Source organism: Melanerpes formicivorus, unplaced genomic scaffold (genome assembly GCF_026170545.1).
Source record: "Melanerpes formicivorus ecotype bairdi unplaced genomic scaffold, bMelFor1.0.p_v2 SCAF_65, whole genome shotgun sequence".
NCBI lineage: Eukaryota > Metazoa > Chordata > Aves > Piciformes > Picidae > Melanerpes > Melanerpes formicivorus.
In genome coordinates this window covers 1,565,312-1,581,711 of record NW_027142417.1, presented here as the reverse complement: position 1 = coordinate 1,581,711, position 16,400 = coordinate 1,565,312, and the positions used below count along the sequence as shown (strand labels likewise).

General features: G+C 49.6%; 1 protein-coding gene across 2 annotated transcripts in view; it reads right to left on the bottom strand.

Moving 5' to 3' along the window:
* The window catches only part of NKAIN3 (sodium/potassium transporting ATPase interacting 3), a 159,379-nt gene that overhangs the window by 64,240 nt on the left and 78,739 nt on the right, over window positions 1-16,400 (bottom strand). For both annotated transcript variants that reach the window (XM_068162469.1, XM_068162470.1), the window contains exons 2-3: window positions 13,440-13,577; window positions 7,735-7,815 (exon numbers count right to left, since the gene is read on the bottom strand). In XM_068162469.1, coding sequence (XP_068018570.1) covers window positions 7,735-7,815; window positions 13,440-13,577 — 219 coding nt within the window. The remainder of the gene's footprint in view (window positions 1-7,734; window positions 7,816-13,439; window positions 13,578-16,400) is intronic.

The following is a 16,400-nucleotide window of genomic DNA, read 5'->3' as shown; positions in this document are numbered from 1 at the left end:
AGAAATACCTTCCCCACCAAACACTCCCTGAGAACTCTCAGTCCATATTTCACCAGTGTCCTCTCTGCCCTCATTTCCTTTGGCTATGAGAGGTGGCCCTCTCCATGGTTGGAGGAGATGATCTCTGAGGTGCAATCCAACCTAAGCCACTCTATGATTCTAGGTTTAAAATTAACAATGATTATGATGATGGTGATAATGATGATGGTGGTGGTGATAATTATGATGGTGATAATGATGGTGGTGATAATGATGATGGTGGTGGTGATAATGATGATGGTGATAGTGATGGTGGTGATAATGATGATGGTGATAATGATGATTATAATGGTGATAACAACAACAATAATAGCAACAACAACAATAAAAAATACTTCTTTTCCCCCATCTAAGATGTTAAGGAAAATCAGAGAATTGTCAGGGTTGGAAGGGACCTCAAGGCTCAGCCAGTTCCAACCCCCTGCCATGGGCAGGGACACCTCACACTACAGCAGGTTGCTCACAGCCACATCCAGGCTAGCCTTAAAACCCTCCAGGGATGAGGCTTCCACCACCACCTCCCTGGGCAACCTGTGCCAGGCTCTCACCACCCTTGTGGGGAAAGACATCCAGGCAACAATAAAACCTGTGACATCAGGGTTTGGTTCCTCTGCAACCTTACATTAATCAAGGCTAACAAGCAGAGAAGGTGTTCATCCCTCCTGCCATAAATAGGTTCACATCTATACATACACACAGGTAAATATTCCTTACATGAATACATTAAAACCCCTTCAAGTCCTGGCAAAGCTGCAACAAGCAAAGCAGCAGAATTCCTAACAAGGCTGCCAGGGACTGGGCTGGGGGGGTGAAAAACAACCAACCACCACCAAAACCAAGCCAAGAGATCCAAACCTTACTGCTGAGGACTGATCTAATTAACAGGCCCATTTCATTAGCCCAGGTTTTTCCAGTCTGTGATATTAATCAAGAAACAAAAGGAGACAAATGGGCTGCAAGGAGATGCTAGCTGCTGCCCAGCCTACAAATGAGGGCTGCCGAGGGCCGCGATCGATGCCGAGGAACCCGCTGGAATTCGTGCCCAACCTCCCAGCCCTCAGCCCCTTCCTCTGCCTCCTGACCTTTCAGGTGAATGGATCTCGTGCTTCTCAAATGGAGAGCCTGCACCTTTCATTGCTTTAATCATTGAGCTAAAACTAGTATGTAAATGTCAGCCTCTCCAGGAGCGCTGCTTCATGCAGCCCGGCGTTGGGTAGGGGGAGGTCTGTCAGGAGCTTGACTGCTGCAGAATGGTTCTGAGATGAATGGGGAAATGAAAGGGACTTTTGTTTTCCACTCTTTTCCCAGTCCTGGCAGTAGCAGGGCTGCTGAGTGCAGGGGTGGGGGTGGCCAAGATGACCTTTGAGGGTCCCTTCCGACGTGATGCAACCGGTGACTCTGTGAATTTCTGCCATAGCTCTGAAGGAAGAAGATGACTGTCCCCTGGCACTCACCTCCAGTGTTGGGTCCAGTTTTGGGCACCTCAGTGCAAGAGAGATGTGGAGGTGCTGGAGCCAGGGCAGAGGAGGGCAAGGAAGCTGGGGAATAGCCTGGGGAATAAATCTGATGAAGAGCAACTGAAGGAGCTGGGGATGGTGAGTGTGAAAAAGAGGAGGCTGAGGGGAGACCTCCTGCCTGTCTACAGCTCCCTGAAAGGAGGTTGTGGAGAGGCTGCTGCTGGTCTCTTCTCACAGGTAATTAGTGACAGAACAGGAGGGAATGGCCTCAAGCTGCCACTGGGTAGGCTTAGACTGGACAGTAGGAAACAATTTTTCCCATCAAGAGTGGTCAGGGACTGCAATGTGCTGCCCAGGGAGGTGGTGGAGTCACCAACTTGGATGTGTTTAAAGGTGGTTTGGATGTGGTGCCTGGGAATATGGTTTAGGGGTGAACCTTGTAGAGTAGGGATCTGGGTTGGAGTTGGTGATCCTGGGGGTCTGCTCCAGCCTGAATGTTTCTGTGATTTTGAAGGGAGGTTGTGGCCAGGTGGGGGTTGGTCTCTTCTCCCAGGCAATCAGAGGTGGAAGGAGAGGACACAGCCTCAAGCTGTGCAGGGGGAAGTTTAGGCTTGATCTTAGAAAGAAGTTGTACAGAGAAAGAGAGACTGCCCATTGGAATGGGCTGCCCAGGGGGGTGGGGTCAGCATCCCTGGAGGTGTTTAAGGAGGGACTGGATGAGGCACTTAGTGCCATGGTCTGGCTGATCAGTTAGGGTTGGGTGATAGGTTGGACTGGATGATCTTGGAGGTCTCTTCCAACCTGGCTGATTCTGTGTGATTTTGGAAACGTGTTGCTGTGTTTCTGAGGTGCAAAGTGTCAGCAGAGCCCCATGCACCAGAAGAGAATTAGAGCAGAATAGAATTGACCAGGTTGGAAGAGACCTTTGAGATCATTGAGTCCAACCTCTCACCCAGCACCATCTGATCAACTAAACCATGGCACCAAGGGCCTCATCCAGGCTCTTCCTGAACACCTCCAGGGATGGTGACTCCACCACCTCCCTGGGCAGCAAATGAAACAAGTGCAGCAGAGGAATGGCTCTAAAGATCACCTCTAATTTGCCTGGCCAGCACTCATTAGCATGCCCCCCTCCAGCCCCCACCGGGGGTGGGATGCCTGCCGGTGCCCTCCCGTTAGCCCAGCAGCAACGCAGCTCAGCCCCAGCGCCCAGGAGTCCTTCAGGAAACTTTATAACCTCATCCCAAACTCCGGCTGTCAGTTAACAGCTTTTCAGGATGACAGTTTAAATCAAGAAAATGTCAGCTGTGGAGAGGAACCAGGCCTCATGTTGTCTGCAAATTGCTGCCTGTGGTTCCCAGAAGCACAGCAAATTGCCGGCGATTTACAACTGAGGCTGGCTGCAAGGAGAAGTTGACTTCTGCACGTTTAACAAAGCAGGCTTAAATTATTCATGCTTATCATTCAATGTTTGGGCAATTTTGAGAGTCATTGATTTCAGGAACCTGTAGTCTGCCTTTTTTTTTTTTTCCTCTCCTCTTTTCACTAGATAAATATAAATCTTAAAGCTTCTGCTCCACAGATGTAAGGCTGGGAGTCCAGCCCGGTCCCAGAGATCTATAACGTGTTTTAGGACTCAATCAGCAAGCACAGAAGTGAGCAGGCCTTCCTTCAAGCACCAGGTCAAAATAATGCTCTGAGGCTGCCTGCTACTGCAGGTAGCTCAGACTACTGATCCTAGAATCAAGTTGGAAATGACCTCAGAGATCATCAAGTCCAACCTATCACCCAACACCTCATGGCTACTAAACCATGGCTCCAAGTGCCACATCCAATCCCTTTATGAACAGCTCCAGGGACGGGGACTCCACCACCTCCCTGGGCAGCACATTCCAATGGCTAACAACTCTCTCTGGGAAGAACTTTCTCCTCACCCTCCAGCCTAAACCTCCCCTGGCACAGCTTGAGACTGTGTCCTCTTGTTCTGGTGCTGGTTGCCTGGGAGAAGAGACCAACCCCCTCCTGGCTACAACCTCTCTTCAGGGAGTTGTAGAGAGCAAGAAGGTCTCCTCTGAGCCTCCTCTTCTCCAGGCTAAGCAACCTCAGCTCCCTCAGCCTCTCCTCACAGGGCTGTGCTCCAGACCTCTCACTACTCACTGCATGGTTTAGTTGATTAGATGGTGTTGGGTGACAGGTTGGACACCATGATCTTGAAGGTCTCTTCCAACCTGGTCTGGTCTACTCTATTCTATTCTACTCTATTCTATTCTACTCTATTCTATTCTACCCTCGTTGCCCTTCTCAGAAGAGATTAAAGATTTGGTGGTTTTTTGGCCTGGGGGAGGCTCCAGGGGGACCCTCTGGTAGCCTTTCAGTGCTTAAAGGCTTTTTTAAGAAGTCTTTTTAGCAGGGCCTGTTGTGGCAGGACGAAGGGTGAGGGTTTGAAACTAAAAGAGGGAATTCAGACTGGAGAGAAAGGAGAATGTTTCACAGTGAGGATGGTGAGACCCTGGCCCAGGCTGCCCAGAGAGGTGGGGGATGCCCCATCCCTGGAACCACCCCAGGTCAGGCTGTCTGGGGCTCTGAGCAACCTGCTCTAGCTGATGTCCCTGCTGACTGCAGGAGGGTTGGATTAGAAGACCTTTAAAGGTCCCTTCCAAGCCAACCCAGTCTGAGTCCATGAAATTCACGTCACACAGATGGTTTGCTGCAGGAGATGGCTGCCCTTAGACATTCTGGGTAGTGCTGAAACACCTAGAGCTGCCTGGAAGACAAAAGCCAGCAGCACAAAGCCAAGAACTGTGAAACATAAACAACATTTCCCCCACATGAAATCCTACTTTGTGTGCTTGTTTTCCCCCTCCTCTAAGTGTTGTTTCCACCAACAGCCCAGGCAGGAGCAGCTGGAAAGCCTGTAGGTATTGAAAGCTGGAATGCTCTGGTTCAGCCTCAGTGCAGTGTGTGGCTGTTGAGCAATATCTTCTCTCAGTGCACCTCAGCAGCTCCTGGGTTCCTTTCTGTCTCCAGTCAAACCTGACTCAAGCAACCACTCAATGAATTGCCAAAATAATCTATTAAGGCAAGTGGAAAGACAAGGAGAAGGGGGTGATAATCCTGTTGGAGAGGCAGAACACAGCCCTGTCAGCTGTTAAATCACACTCATTTGACACACCAATTTGTTTCACTCTTGGCACAACACTCCAGGGCAGGAGCACGTTCCTCTTTCCACACTAACAAAGGGACTCACAACACAAGCACTGAATTAAAAGACAAAGCATGCCAGAAAGATTATTTATGACACTCCTCTTGGGCTTGGTGATGTGATGGAGCAGGACAAACTGCAATGAATTATTCCTTGCTAGGTTACAGGTGGTAAAAGCAGGCACACTGTGCAGGCTCATTCACACAGACCTCGCTGGCAGATTGCATTGGGTTGGAAGGGACACTCAAAGGTCATCTTGGGCAGGCCCCCTGCACTCAGCAGGGACACCTCCAGCTAGAGCAGGCTGCCCAGGGCCACATCAAGCCTGATTTTGAATGTCTCCAGGGATGAGGCCTCAACCATCTCCCTGGGCAGCCTGTGCCAGTGTCTCACCACCCTCACTGTGCAGAACTTCCTCCTGATGTCCAGCCCAGAGCTGCCCTGCTCCAGCTTCAAACCACTGCCCCTCATCCCATCACCACAGTCCCTTCTAAACATTCCCTCCCCTCATTATTCTCTTTCCTGGACTAAAAATCCCCAATTCTCTCAGTCCTTCCTCACAAGAGAGATGTTTTGGTCCCCTCATCATCATCTACTTGTAGGATTCCTTCATATATGAAGGATCTTTGCAACTCCTCACCAGCTGATTCCTAAAGCACACAGGAGGCAGACCTAAACCAGACAAAAACTGCCAAGGAGCACAGACTAAAAAGGGGCTGTTAGGAAATTTGGCTTTTCCCCAGCAGGGCTCTTTAAGCCTGGCTGTGCCAATGCTTGCAGGGTATGTAAACAGTGCCTCCGTGCCTAGGAGACCTAACAGTCAGCCCAGCCAGCTCCTGTGCAAAGGCATAAGGAAGATACCCTGAAGCAAAGCACAGCTGCAACTCAGGGCAGACAGGAAGCAGATGAAAACAGTCCCCAAACAGCAGGAATCACTCTGAAGTCAAACACTGTACAAGTGTGCTGGAGATAAAGATCTGGTGCAAATAGGTTTCTTCACAGCTGGACATGAACATGGCTCGGGGTTTTTTTTTTCCCTTCCCCTTGCTGAATGCAGCCTTTTATCCAGCAGCCTGCCTTTGAAGTGGCAAAAATAAGAAGCACTTAGGAATGTCTTAGGAATAGGAAAGGAATAAAACCCCCACAAGACAGACAAGGTGAGATGGCTCCTGTCGAGAGACTGAGTTGCTGGAGAGGGTCCAGAGAGGGGCAGGAGAGAGTCTGGAGAAGGGCAGGAAAGGGTCCAGAGAACGGCAGGAAAGGGTCCAGAGAGGGGCAGGAGAGGGTCTGGAGAAGGGCAGGAGAGGGTCCAGAGAAGGGCAGGAGAGAGTCTGGAGAAGGGCAGGAAAGGGTCCAGAGAAGGGCAGGAGAGGGTCTTGAAAAGGATAGCAGAAGGTCTGGAGGAGGGGAGGAGAGGGTCTGGAGAAGGGCAGGAGAGGGTGCAGAGAGGGGCAGGAGAGGGTCTGGAGAGGGACAGGAGAGGGTGCAGAGAGGGGCAAGGAAGCTAGTGGATAGTGTAGAGAACAGGGCTGGTGGGGAGCAGCAGAGAGAACTGAGGTTGTTCTCCCCCTGAAAAGGAGAAATCTCTTCCAAAACAACAAATCCAAGAACTCCTTGCAGCCCAGCCAGTCACACCCTGGGCTGTGTCCAAAGCACTGTGCCCAGGAGCTTGAGGGAGGTGGTTCCGACCCTCTGCCTTGCTCTGGTGAGACCTCACCTGGAGAACCATGTCCAGCTCTGGAGCCATCAGCACAGGGAGGATGGAGAGGATCCAGAGGAGAGCATGCAAATGATCAGGGGGCTGGAGCAGCTCTGCTGTGAGCACAGGCTGAGGGAGTTGGGGGTGTTCAGCCTGGAGAAGAGAAGGCTCCAGGGAGACCTTAGAGCTGCCTTCCAATACATGAAGGGATCCTCCAGGGAGGAGGCATCCACAGCCTCCCTGGGCAGCCTGTTCCAGTGTCTCACCACCCTCATACTGAAGAACTTCTTCCTAGTCTCCAGTCAAAATCTCCCCTCCCCAAGCTTCAATCCATTCCCTTTCATCCCATCACTCCAAGCCCTTCTCAAAAATCCCTCCCCAGCTTTCCTGTAGCCCCCTTCAGGTCCTGGAAGGCTGCTCTAAGGCCTCACCCAGAGCCTTCTCTTCTCCAGCCTGAACAGCCCAAGGTCTCCCAGCCTGTCCCCACAGGAGATGTTCTCCAACCCTCTGATCATCTTCATGGCCTCTTCCTGACCCTCTCCACACTGCCCACCCTGCTGTGGGCATTCTGTGCTTGGGATGACTGAAGTGTGAATGTGGCAAAGAGAGATCAATATCTTCTGTGTCTAACAAGAGGATAACCCCCAGCAGGTGCTGTATGGAACTGACTGCAGACACAATGCCAAAGACAACCTGCAAGTGCTACCTGGTGCACACACACGACACGTGTCTCAACCCTTCCAGCCAACATTTCCCCTCTAAGCAGAGCTTTGAGGAAGGAATTGGTGACCTACATGGAAATGAAAGTGTTGTTCTTTGACATTCTTCCTTCCTGGGTTGTTTTGGTTGGTTGGGGGTATTTCTTTGCTTATAAAGAAGGAACATTCTCACCATGAGCCCAATGTGCTCAACAAGTTCCTGCATTAACCTCCTTGGTCACTTTCCTTAGCTGCTTGGAAGGCAGACTCAGAAATCCAGAGGAGGTTTCAATGTGCACTTGAAAAACACCCAACCCAGATGAACACTGCCTGCTTTGCAGCTATCAAACCCAACCTCAGTTCTTCCACTGAACATCTCCCCCCTTCCCAACCCCCCCAGATGGTGCTTCAGAAGGCAGCTGTAATTCAGACTCATTGCAGTTAGGCACTTCAAACCCATGGCTGTTGGCTGTCAGACAAGCTCAAAGCCTCCAGTTCCCATTGGAGGGGGGAGCTCTGAAGATCAAATTGTGTGTTCAAACACCACCACCCTCCCTTTGTGCTTCCAGCCAGCTATAACCTGAGAGCCCTGCTGGTAGAACACCCTCCCCTCAGCCTGAAGAAGGAGAAGTGACCTACCTTAGAAAGTCCTCCTACTTCCAAATAGAAGCAGATAATGAAAACATTCCAGGTGACCCACAGGGCAGTCCACACCGTGTACTAAGCACAGAGCAGGAGGAAAGCAGAGGGGGGAGGGGGGGAGAAAAAGACAAGAAAAATCAGATGTGAAGATGAAAAGGCTTTATGCTGAGCAGATCAATAATAGAAACCCTCTTCAGCAAGCATTGTTCTTCTGGGAGCAGACAGTTGCAGAGGGCTCAGCAAAGGAAATCTCCCTGCAGAAGTCCCCCCAGGAAAGGGTAGGAAATGAAAAATTCAGTGTTTGCTGCTGCTCTGAACTCATCCTAAGGAAACAGATTTATTCTTGGCAGTTTGGGCCTGTCCTGTGGATGCCACTTGTGCCCAAAGCACTGATCCAAACTCTGGGTTTGGGGCAGCTGTGGCTTAGCTCCATCAGTGAAGGTTCCAGATTGGCACAGTCCCCTAAATAAGCAAAGAGCTTATGGTGTAAATAGTATGAAGAAGTCAACCCCACCACACAAACCAGAGGAGCTACTCCTCTGATGGCTTGGATTTTGCAAGCAATCCATCTCAGAATCTCCTCTCTGCCCCTTCTGCCTTCTATCCTCATCCCTGTGTTCCTGAATCCAGCTCCTTGATCCAGTTCCCATCTGCCATGGAGTCCAGTCTGGGACTTGCCCAGTGCCTGCCCCCTGCAGCAGTGCTGCCAATGGTGCCCTGGTTGCCATCAGGGCTTGGATTCCACACTACTTTGTGTCTCTGTGTCTCTGTTCCATGGCATTGTTCCTTCCACCTCAGCTGGGTTACTTTCTTTCCCACCCCAGCAGCCTCTCTCCCTTCTTCCCTTTCTTTTCCCTTTGGGAAGGCAGAGTGGTTCCTGGAGAGCCTCTGGCACTCCTCTGGTGGCCAGCCCAGCCCTGACCCTTGGCAGATGCTGGAATAGAATAGAATAGAATAGAATAGAATAGAATAGAATAGAATAGAATAGAATAGAATAGAATAGAATAGAATAGAATAGAATAGAATAGAATAGAATAGAATAGAAGTAGAATAGAATAGAATAGAATAGAATAGAATAGAATAGAATAGAATAGAATAGAATAGACCAGGTTGGAAGAGACCTTTAAGATCATTGCATCCAACCCATCAACCAATCCACCCCACCTAAACAACTAACCCATGGCACCAAGCACCCTATCAAGTCTCCTCCTGAACACCTCCAGTGATGGCGACTCCACCACCTCCCTGGGCAGCATATTTCAATGGGCAATCTCTCTCCCTATATAGAACTTCTTCCTAACTCAGCACAGCTCATCACCCTAACCTACAATGCTCTGGATCCTGTTTCCATTGCATGGCTGCCATCAGCTTGGCTGTCCTGGGCGGTCTGGGGGCTATGTGGTTACATCTTCACTAATGAGTTCTATGTAATTTTTCAGCTGTAAGAAATTCACTCTCCCCATTGGAAAGCATCTTTTTGGACATGCAGGTTGCAGGGTTGTTTGGGTTCTTTTCCCCCCTTGTACAGTGTCAGAGGCATTTAAGGAAGGCTGGAGAAGAGGAGGCTCAGGGGAGAGCTTATTGCTGTCTACAACTCCCTGAAGGGAGGCTGTGGCCAGGAGGGGATTGGGCTCTTCTCCCAGGCAAGCACCAATAGAACAAGGGGACACAGTCTCAAGCTGTGCCAGGGGAAGTTTAGGCTGGAGGTGAGGAGAAAGTTCTTCCCAGAGAGAGCTGTTAGCCATTGGAATGTGCTGCCCAGGGAGGTGGTGGAGTCACCATCCCTGGAGGTGTTCAAGAGGGGATTGGATGTGGCACTTGGAGCCATGGTTTAGTAGCCAGGAGGTGTTGGGTGACAGGTTGGACTTGATGATCTCTGAGGTCTTTTCCAACCTTGTTGCTTCTATGATTCTAAGAAAGGTTTTAAAAGAGCCAAAGCAAGAAAGCAAACTTGGGCAATGTCTGAGTTCTGCTGATTTGTGGCATCCTCATCCCTCTGCTTTGTGGCTGTGCAATACACTGCAAACATGAAATCATCCCAGCTCTATTTTTGTTTCAAGAGGCCCTGCCTCCCTCAGCACACTTTGTGAAGAGCTAACTCAATACCTCCTCCTTCCTCTTTGTCACTCAGACCCAGCTCTGAGGACAGAATCTTAATTTCCTCCTGGGGTTGTGTGAGATGCTCCTCGCTGTAGTGTGAGAGCTGCACAAACATTGCCTCATTTATTTTATGGTACAAGGGAATGGTGCAGAATGCAAATGATGTTCTGAGACAGGCAGAGAGCCATTCACACACTATAGGCACCCAACTCCAGGTGCTTAAGGCTTGGGTTTTCAGAGCACTTGGTGTGCTTCATAAGCTCCCTGTGGCTGAGGATCCAGCACTTGTGCAACTCAGGCCACAAGGTGTCAAGACCTGAGCTCAGAATGCAAGAGGGAAACAAAGCACCTGAGAAGTTTGGGTTAAGTGGCTTCATGTCAAGAAGTGGTTTGGTGGTTGAGAGCAGAGATAAAACCCAGACACAGGCTTCACAACAGAAGAAATCCTTTTGTTCTCACTCCCACCTGCCTCCTTCTTCCCATCTCTTCTGTCTCCTGCAAACCAAGTTTCTATTCCACAGCCCCTGTCACCAGAACCCCCCCAGATGAGTCCTTTCTGTTGTAGCTGAGCTGCCCCTGAGCCAGCTGGGTCTGCATCCCTGCAGGTTAAAGCTGCAAACACAGGAAAGGGTCACATTAAGATTGCCTGGGAGGGCACTTCAGGACATGGTGGTGGTGGGTTGAATGTTGGACTTGATGATCTTAGAGGTCTTTCCCAACCTTAATAATTCAGTGACTCTATGTGGAGAGAGTAATCCCAAACCTTAGAGGTTAAATCATAGAATCATAGAATCAGTCAGGGCTGGAAGGGACCACAAGGATCATCTAGTTCCAACCCCCCTGCCATGTCTAGTAAATTATTGTCCACAGCATTGCTTTGGTTGGAAATGACCTTTAAGATCATCAAGCCCAACCATTCTCTCACTCTGCCAGGGCTGGGGGCAAACCATGGCCTCCTGCACCACATCTCTATGTCTTTTAGACCCCTCCAGGGATGGGGGTTCCACCACCTCCCTGGGCAGCCTGTTCTAGCCTTTGAGAGCCCTTGCAGGGAAGAAGCTTGTCCCAGTGTCCAACCAACCTAAACCTCCCCTGGGGCAGCTTGAGGTTTGTGTCTGTATGACACATGCATGAATCACGTGTGGAGGACTCTGTAGAGCCTTTCTTCTGCTTTTGGGGTTTCAAGCAAGCAGGCTGCACACACTGCCAGCATATCTATTAGTGACTGGAATCAATTAAGGCAAGGAAAGCAGAATCCCCCACTTCATATCCCCTCTATTTAATGGCATTCTCTTCACCTCTCACTGCTCATTAAGACATTTACATTGGGCTTTGGGCCAGGTTTGTGCAGTTCTAGCTCCATGACTCATCCTTCAGAAGGCTTTTGAAGTCCTGCATCAAGAAGCAGGAGGAAGGGAAACCCCCTCAGCTTTAACAAGAATCCTCTCATCATCTTTAATCGATTTTAACAGCCTGGAAATCTTGCTGGGGAGAGCAAGTCCTGCTAAGAAAGGGAAAGCTTGAAAGGGGAAATGGATCAGAGCAGAGCTGTGGAGCTGGGTTGCAGAGGAGGCAGGACTGACATTTGGCTGAGTTTCCTCCTTTGCCAAAGTTTTAAATGAGCTAATAGGAGAAAATGAGAAACCAGCTCTGCACTTCCCCCCTACCCCCCCTTTTTTAATGCCCCCCTGGGGACTTTGCCCTGATTTAATTCAGCCAGGAAAATATTCAAGGTCTGGAAACAGCACATCTGTGTAGTGACAGGACAAATGGTTCACCCAAAAAAAAGGGGGATCAGAAAGGATCTAAATTACTGATGAATACAAAAGCTATTAGGAATAATTGTTGTGGTTAAGCCAATTAGGACACTTGGGGCTAATGCTGTTGCTCCTCCCTTCTCTCTGTGTTTCCTAAGCTCTCAGGACTGAGGGGTTTCACCCCTGAGCAAGTGAAATTCCAGATTTCTTTCAGAATCCCCAGCACTCCAGCCCTGTGGCTGGAGGAGTGCAGACAGGGAACACGAGCCATGACCTTTACCTGCTTGGAATGACAACTGGATTCAACAGAGAAGCTTTGTGACTCAGGCACCACGTGGCAGCTCCCACAGCTTGGGGCATTCATTTTTCTGGCAGGGAGCTCTCAGATCAAACTTTAGATCACTCAGGCTGTGATGCAAACCTCATTTCTCATTCAGACTTCTAATCTACAATGGCCAAACCTGTGCTGCCCTCAGAGAGATGACTGCAGCCCAGGCAGACATTAAGTGCCAGAGATGAGCTAACCAGCCTGGGCTCAATGACAGTGGGAGAGTTGAAGCATCCCTCTGCTTTGGTGTCACCCAGCTTCTCTCACAGCCCTCCCTGGCTGTAGATACCTGCACCAAAAGCCTGCTCAGCTGTGCCTGCAGAGCTAGTTTTGTATGTGCCTGCAGTATTCATAGGTCATGGAATGCTTTGGGTTGGAAAGGACCTCAGAGATCAACTGCTCCAACCTTCCCACCTTGGGCAGGTTCTCAGCTAGACTCAGCTGCTCAAGGCCTCATCCAGCCTGGCCTTGAACACCCCCGTGGAGGAGGCATCCACAGCCTCCCTGGGCAACCTATTCAATAATCCCAGCAGTCCTTAATTTGCAGAAAAACACATGGAGACCCCAGGGGAGGCTCAGGCTGGAGGTTAGGAAGAAGTTCTTCCTAGTCAGAGAGATTGGCCATGGGAATGTGCTGCCCAGGGAGGTGGTGAAGTCACCATCACTGGAGGTGTTTAGGAAGAGCCTGGATGGGGTGCTTGGTGCCATGGTTTAGTTGATTAGATGGTGCTGGGTGATAGGTTGGACTTGATGATCTCAAAGGTCTTTTCCAACCTGGTTAATTCAATCTATTCTATTCTATTCTATTCTATCTCCAGAGGTTCTTTCCATCCCTTCCAACCCCCGCCATGCTGTGATACCTTGAGGCCCTGGATGGGTCTCTTATCCAATGTTATTTCTCCAAGCAGAAAGCTGCAAGATGAAGCCCCAACTAATGTCTATTCTATTCTATTCTATTCTATTCTATTCTATTCTATTCTATTCTATTCTATTCTATTCTATTCTATTCACTATTCCATCCCATCCTATTATCTATTCCATTCCATTCCATTCCATTCCATTCCATTCCATTCCATTCCATTCCATTCCATTCCATTCACTATTCCACCCCATCCCACCCCATCCCATCCTATTCTCTATTCTATTCTATTCTATTCTATTCTATTCTATTCTATTCTATTCTATTCTATTCTATTCTATTCTATTCTATTCTATTCTATTCCATTCCATTCCATTCCATTCCATTCACTATTCCATCCCATCCCATGCCATCCCACCCCATGCCACCCCATCCCATCCTATTCTCTATTCTATTCTATTCTATTCTATTCTATTCTATTCTATTCTATTCTATTCTATTCTATTCTATTCTATTCTATTCTATTCTATTCTATTCTGCTCTGTTCTATTCTCCCTACAGAAATAGCATCTGGAGTTGTGAAGCCAAGACAATGGTGCTTTGCAGTATCAAACATGAAGAAGAAGAGGAAGAGGAGCAGATAACCAATGAGACTTACCACGACGATGTAGCGAGGTCTAAACTGGATGGTCCCAAAGAGACCCAAGATGACAACTATTATCTGTAGGAAGTTGCCAAGGATAGGAGCCCACTGGAAGCCCAGGAAGTCAAAGATCTGTCTCTCTAACGCTGCCAGCTGCAAGAAAGCACAGAAACAGCCACTCCTTACTTACAGCTGAGAGAGAGCGCTTGGCATTTCGCTCTTTGCACCACCAGGTCTCACTGGAGACAAAGCCCAGGCTGTGGTTCCTTTGGGTGCAGCCTTTGTCAGCATGGGAGCTGCAGGCCAGCATGTCCCCTGTGGAGTAAACCCCCCCCTGTAAATGCTCAGGTCCTGTCTCACTTCAAAACACCTCTCAGAAGCTCTCTGAGTGATGAGGGAGCACAGCAGAGTTCCAAAGCCAACTGTCCACAATGAGTGCTAAGAACTCAATTTTCTCTTCTGTCAGAAACTCCAGGGATAACAGCCAGGTTCATGTTCAGTGGCAAAGCTTTTCTAGGTGACACACTCCCTTGAGATGCATAAAATTGATCTGTGTCCATAGCAGCAGGAGTCACTGCATCAAGAACAAAGAGATTTCCAGTGGAACAGATCGCTTCAGAGGAGACCTGAAAGTGGCTTGGTACAGGCAGAAAAACACAGAACTGCTCATTAGGGAAACAAAAGGTTAGCAAGGCCTGCAAACATCTCAGCAGATATCTCTCCCTTCTTCCCTCTTCCACAGAATCACAGAATTGCTTGGGTTGGAAAAGCCCTCTAAGATCATCCAGTCCAACCCCACCATGGCCATTATACCCTATCCCCAAGTGCCATGGCCACAGCTTTCTGGACCACCTCCAGGGGTGGGAACTCCACCACCTCCCTGGGCAGCCTGTGCCAGTCCCTGACCACTCTTGCAGCAAAGAAATCTTTCTGAATCTCCAACCTAATCCTCCCCTGGCAGGATTTCAGGCCCTTTCCCCTCCTTCTATCACCTGACACTAGGGAAAAGAGACCAACCCTCACCTCACTGCAGCTTTCAGGGAGCTGCAGAGAGCAATGAGGTCTCCTCTCAGCCTCCTCTTCTCCAGGCTGAACACCCCCAGCTCCCTCAGCTGCTCCTCCCCAGCCCTGTTCTCCAGACCCTTCCCCAGCTTTGGTGCCTTTTGTTGCCTGCTGCCCCTTTTCCTTCCACCCCCTTGCAGGGTGGTTATGCAGCTGGAGTAGAGAAGACCTTGGACCAAGGTCATTTTGAGCAGTTGCCACACTTGACTCCAGCCCTGTCTTCTCATTCCAGCACTCTTAGCCATGCTATTTCCTTTTTTCTTGACAGATGTTCCACTGAGAACACAGGTTTGCAAAACCTTGGGGCAAGAGCACAGTGCTCACATCATCTTTTCCCATTGTTTTGGAGGAAAAGGCACTTTCTAACTTAAGGGGAAAGAAAACCTATAAATAACAAAGAGCTGGCAAAGGAGTCTGGGTACAACCTCAGTGCTGGGTACAACCTCAGTGCTGGAGAGAAAACATTGACTCAGAAATGCTGAAACCCAGAGCCCCTGTCAGAAACCTGAAGGTGAAGCAAGAAGCAATTGTGTCAGGGGAGGGTTAGGTTGGAGATTAGGAACAGTTCCTTTGCTTCAGGAGTGGTCAGGGATTGGCAGAGGCTGCCCAGGGAGGTGGTGGTGGAGTCCCCATCCCTGGAGATGTGCAGGAAAGCTGTGGCCATGGCACTTGGGGACAGGGTTTAGTGGCCATGGTGGTCTTCCAGAAGCCTTCTTCATGGCAAGAGTGGTTAAGCCCTGGAATGAGCTGAAAGCTCTCTTCCCACCCAAAACCATTCTGTGATTGCATAACAGCTCCATAAATACATTTACAAGATGATGTGGCATGAAGGTTCCTGAGCTGCAGGGGAAGGCTCTGAACAAACCACTAAATGTTGGTGGTGAGCTCAGCTGCTTGGAGAGCAAGAGAGAAACCTTTTGCTTTCTGACAAGAAATTGTCACAAGTTGGGGGGGGAGGGAGGGAGAGGAAAAAAGAGAACTAAATCCCAGATGATCTAACATGAAAAGAGCCTTGGCAGTGCTGGCCAGATCAAGAGGTAATTGGCTGTCACTTGAGTAGCTGTGAGGCTGCCTCAAATATAATGCTAAATAAATAAATATATCTATGCTGCAAGAGCTCAGTGAAAGAGAAGTGGCCAAGGTTAGTGAAGGCCAAGGCAGAGAGACACAGGACAGAGAGGCAGGGAAGGAAAAAGGCTCTTCTGCAGGGGTTCTGTGCTGCCTCTCAGCAGTGGATGGCATTCAAATGTTCAGCTCCTGTGGAAGTCGTTCAGAGCTTGGAAATGGTTTTCCCATCCTTCTGCTAAGTGCTGTGGTGAATGAGCTCACAGGAGGAGGAGAGCACAAAACACTGCAGAGGACACGGTGCAGGGGGCAACAGGTTGTAGCAAAAGCCCTGGGAGGAGAGGCTGAGGGAGCTGGGGTTGCTCAGCCTGGAGAAGAGGAGGCTCAGGGGAGACCTTCTGGCTCTCTACAGCTACCTGAAAGGAGGTTGTAGCCAGGAGGGGGTTGGTCTCTTCTCTACTCCCAGGCAACCAGCACCAGAACAAGAGGACACAGTTTCAAGCTGTGCCAGGGGAGGTTTAGGCTGGAGGTGAGGAAGAAATTCTTCCCAGCAAGAGAGATTGGCCATGGGAATGTGCTGCCCAGGGAGGTGGTGGAGTCCCCATCCCTGGAGGTGTTCAGGAAGAGCCTGGATGAGGCACTTGGTGCCATGGCTGAGTTGATCAGATGGTGCTGGGTGAGAGGTTGGGCTGGATGATCTCAAAAGTCTTTTCCAACCTGGTGTATTCTGTATTCTGTAAAACTAATCCAAAGTGCTTTTCCTGAGAACAAATAAACCCCAAACCTGGCACTCCTCAGTGCATCACCAGCAGGTTCACAGTGGGAAGACTGTGGAGAGAAAAATCTCCT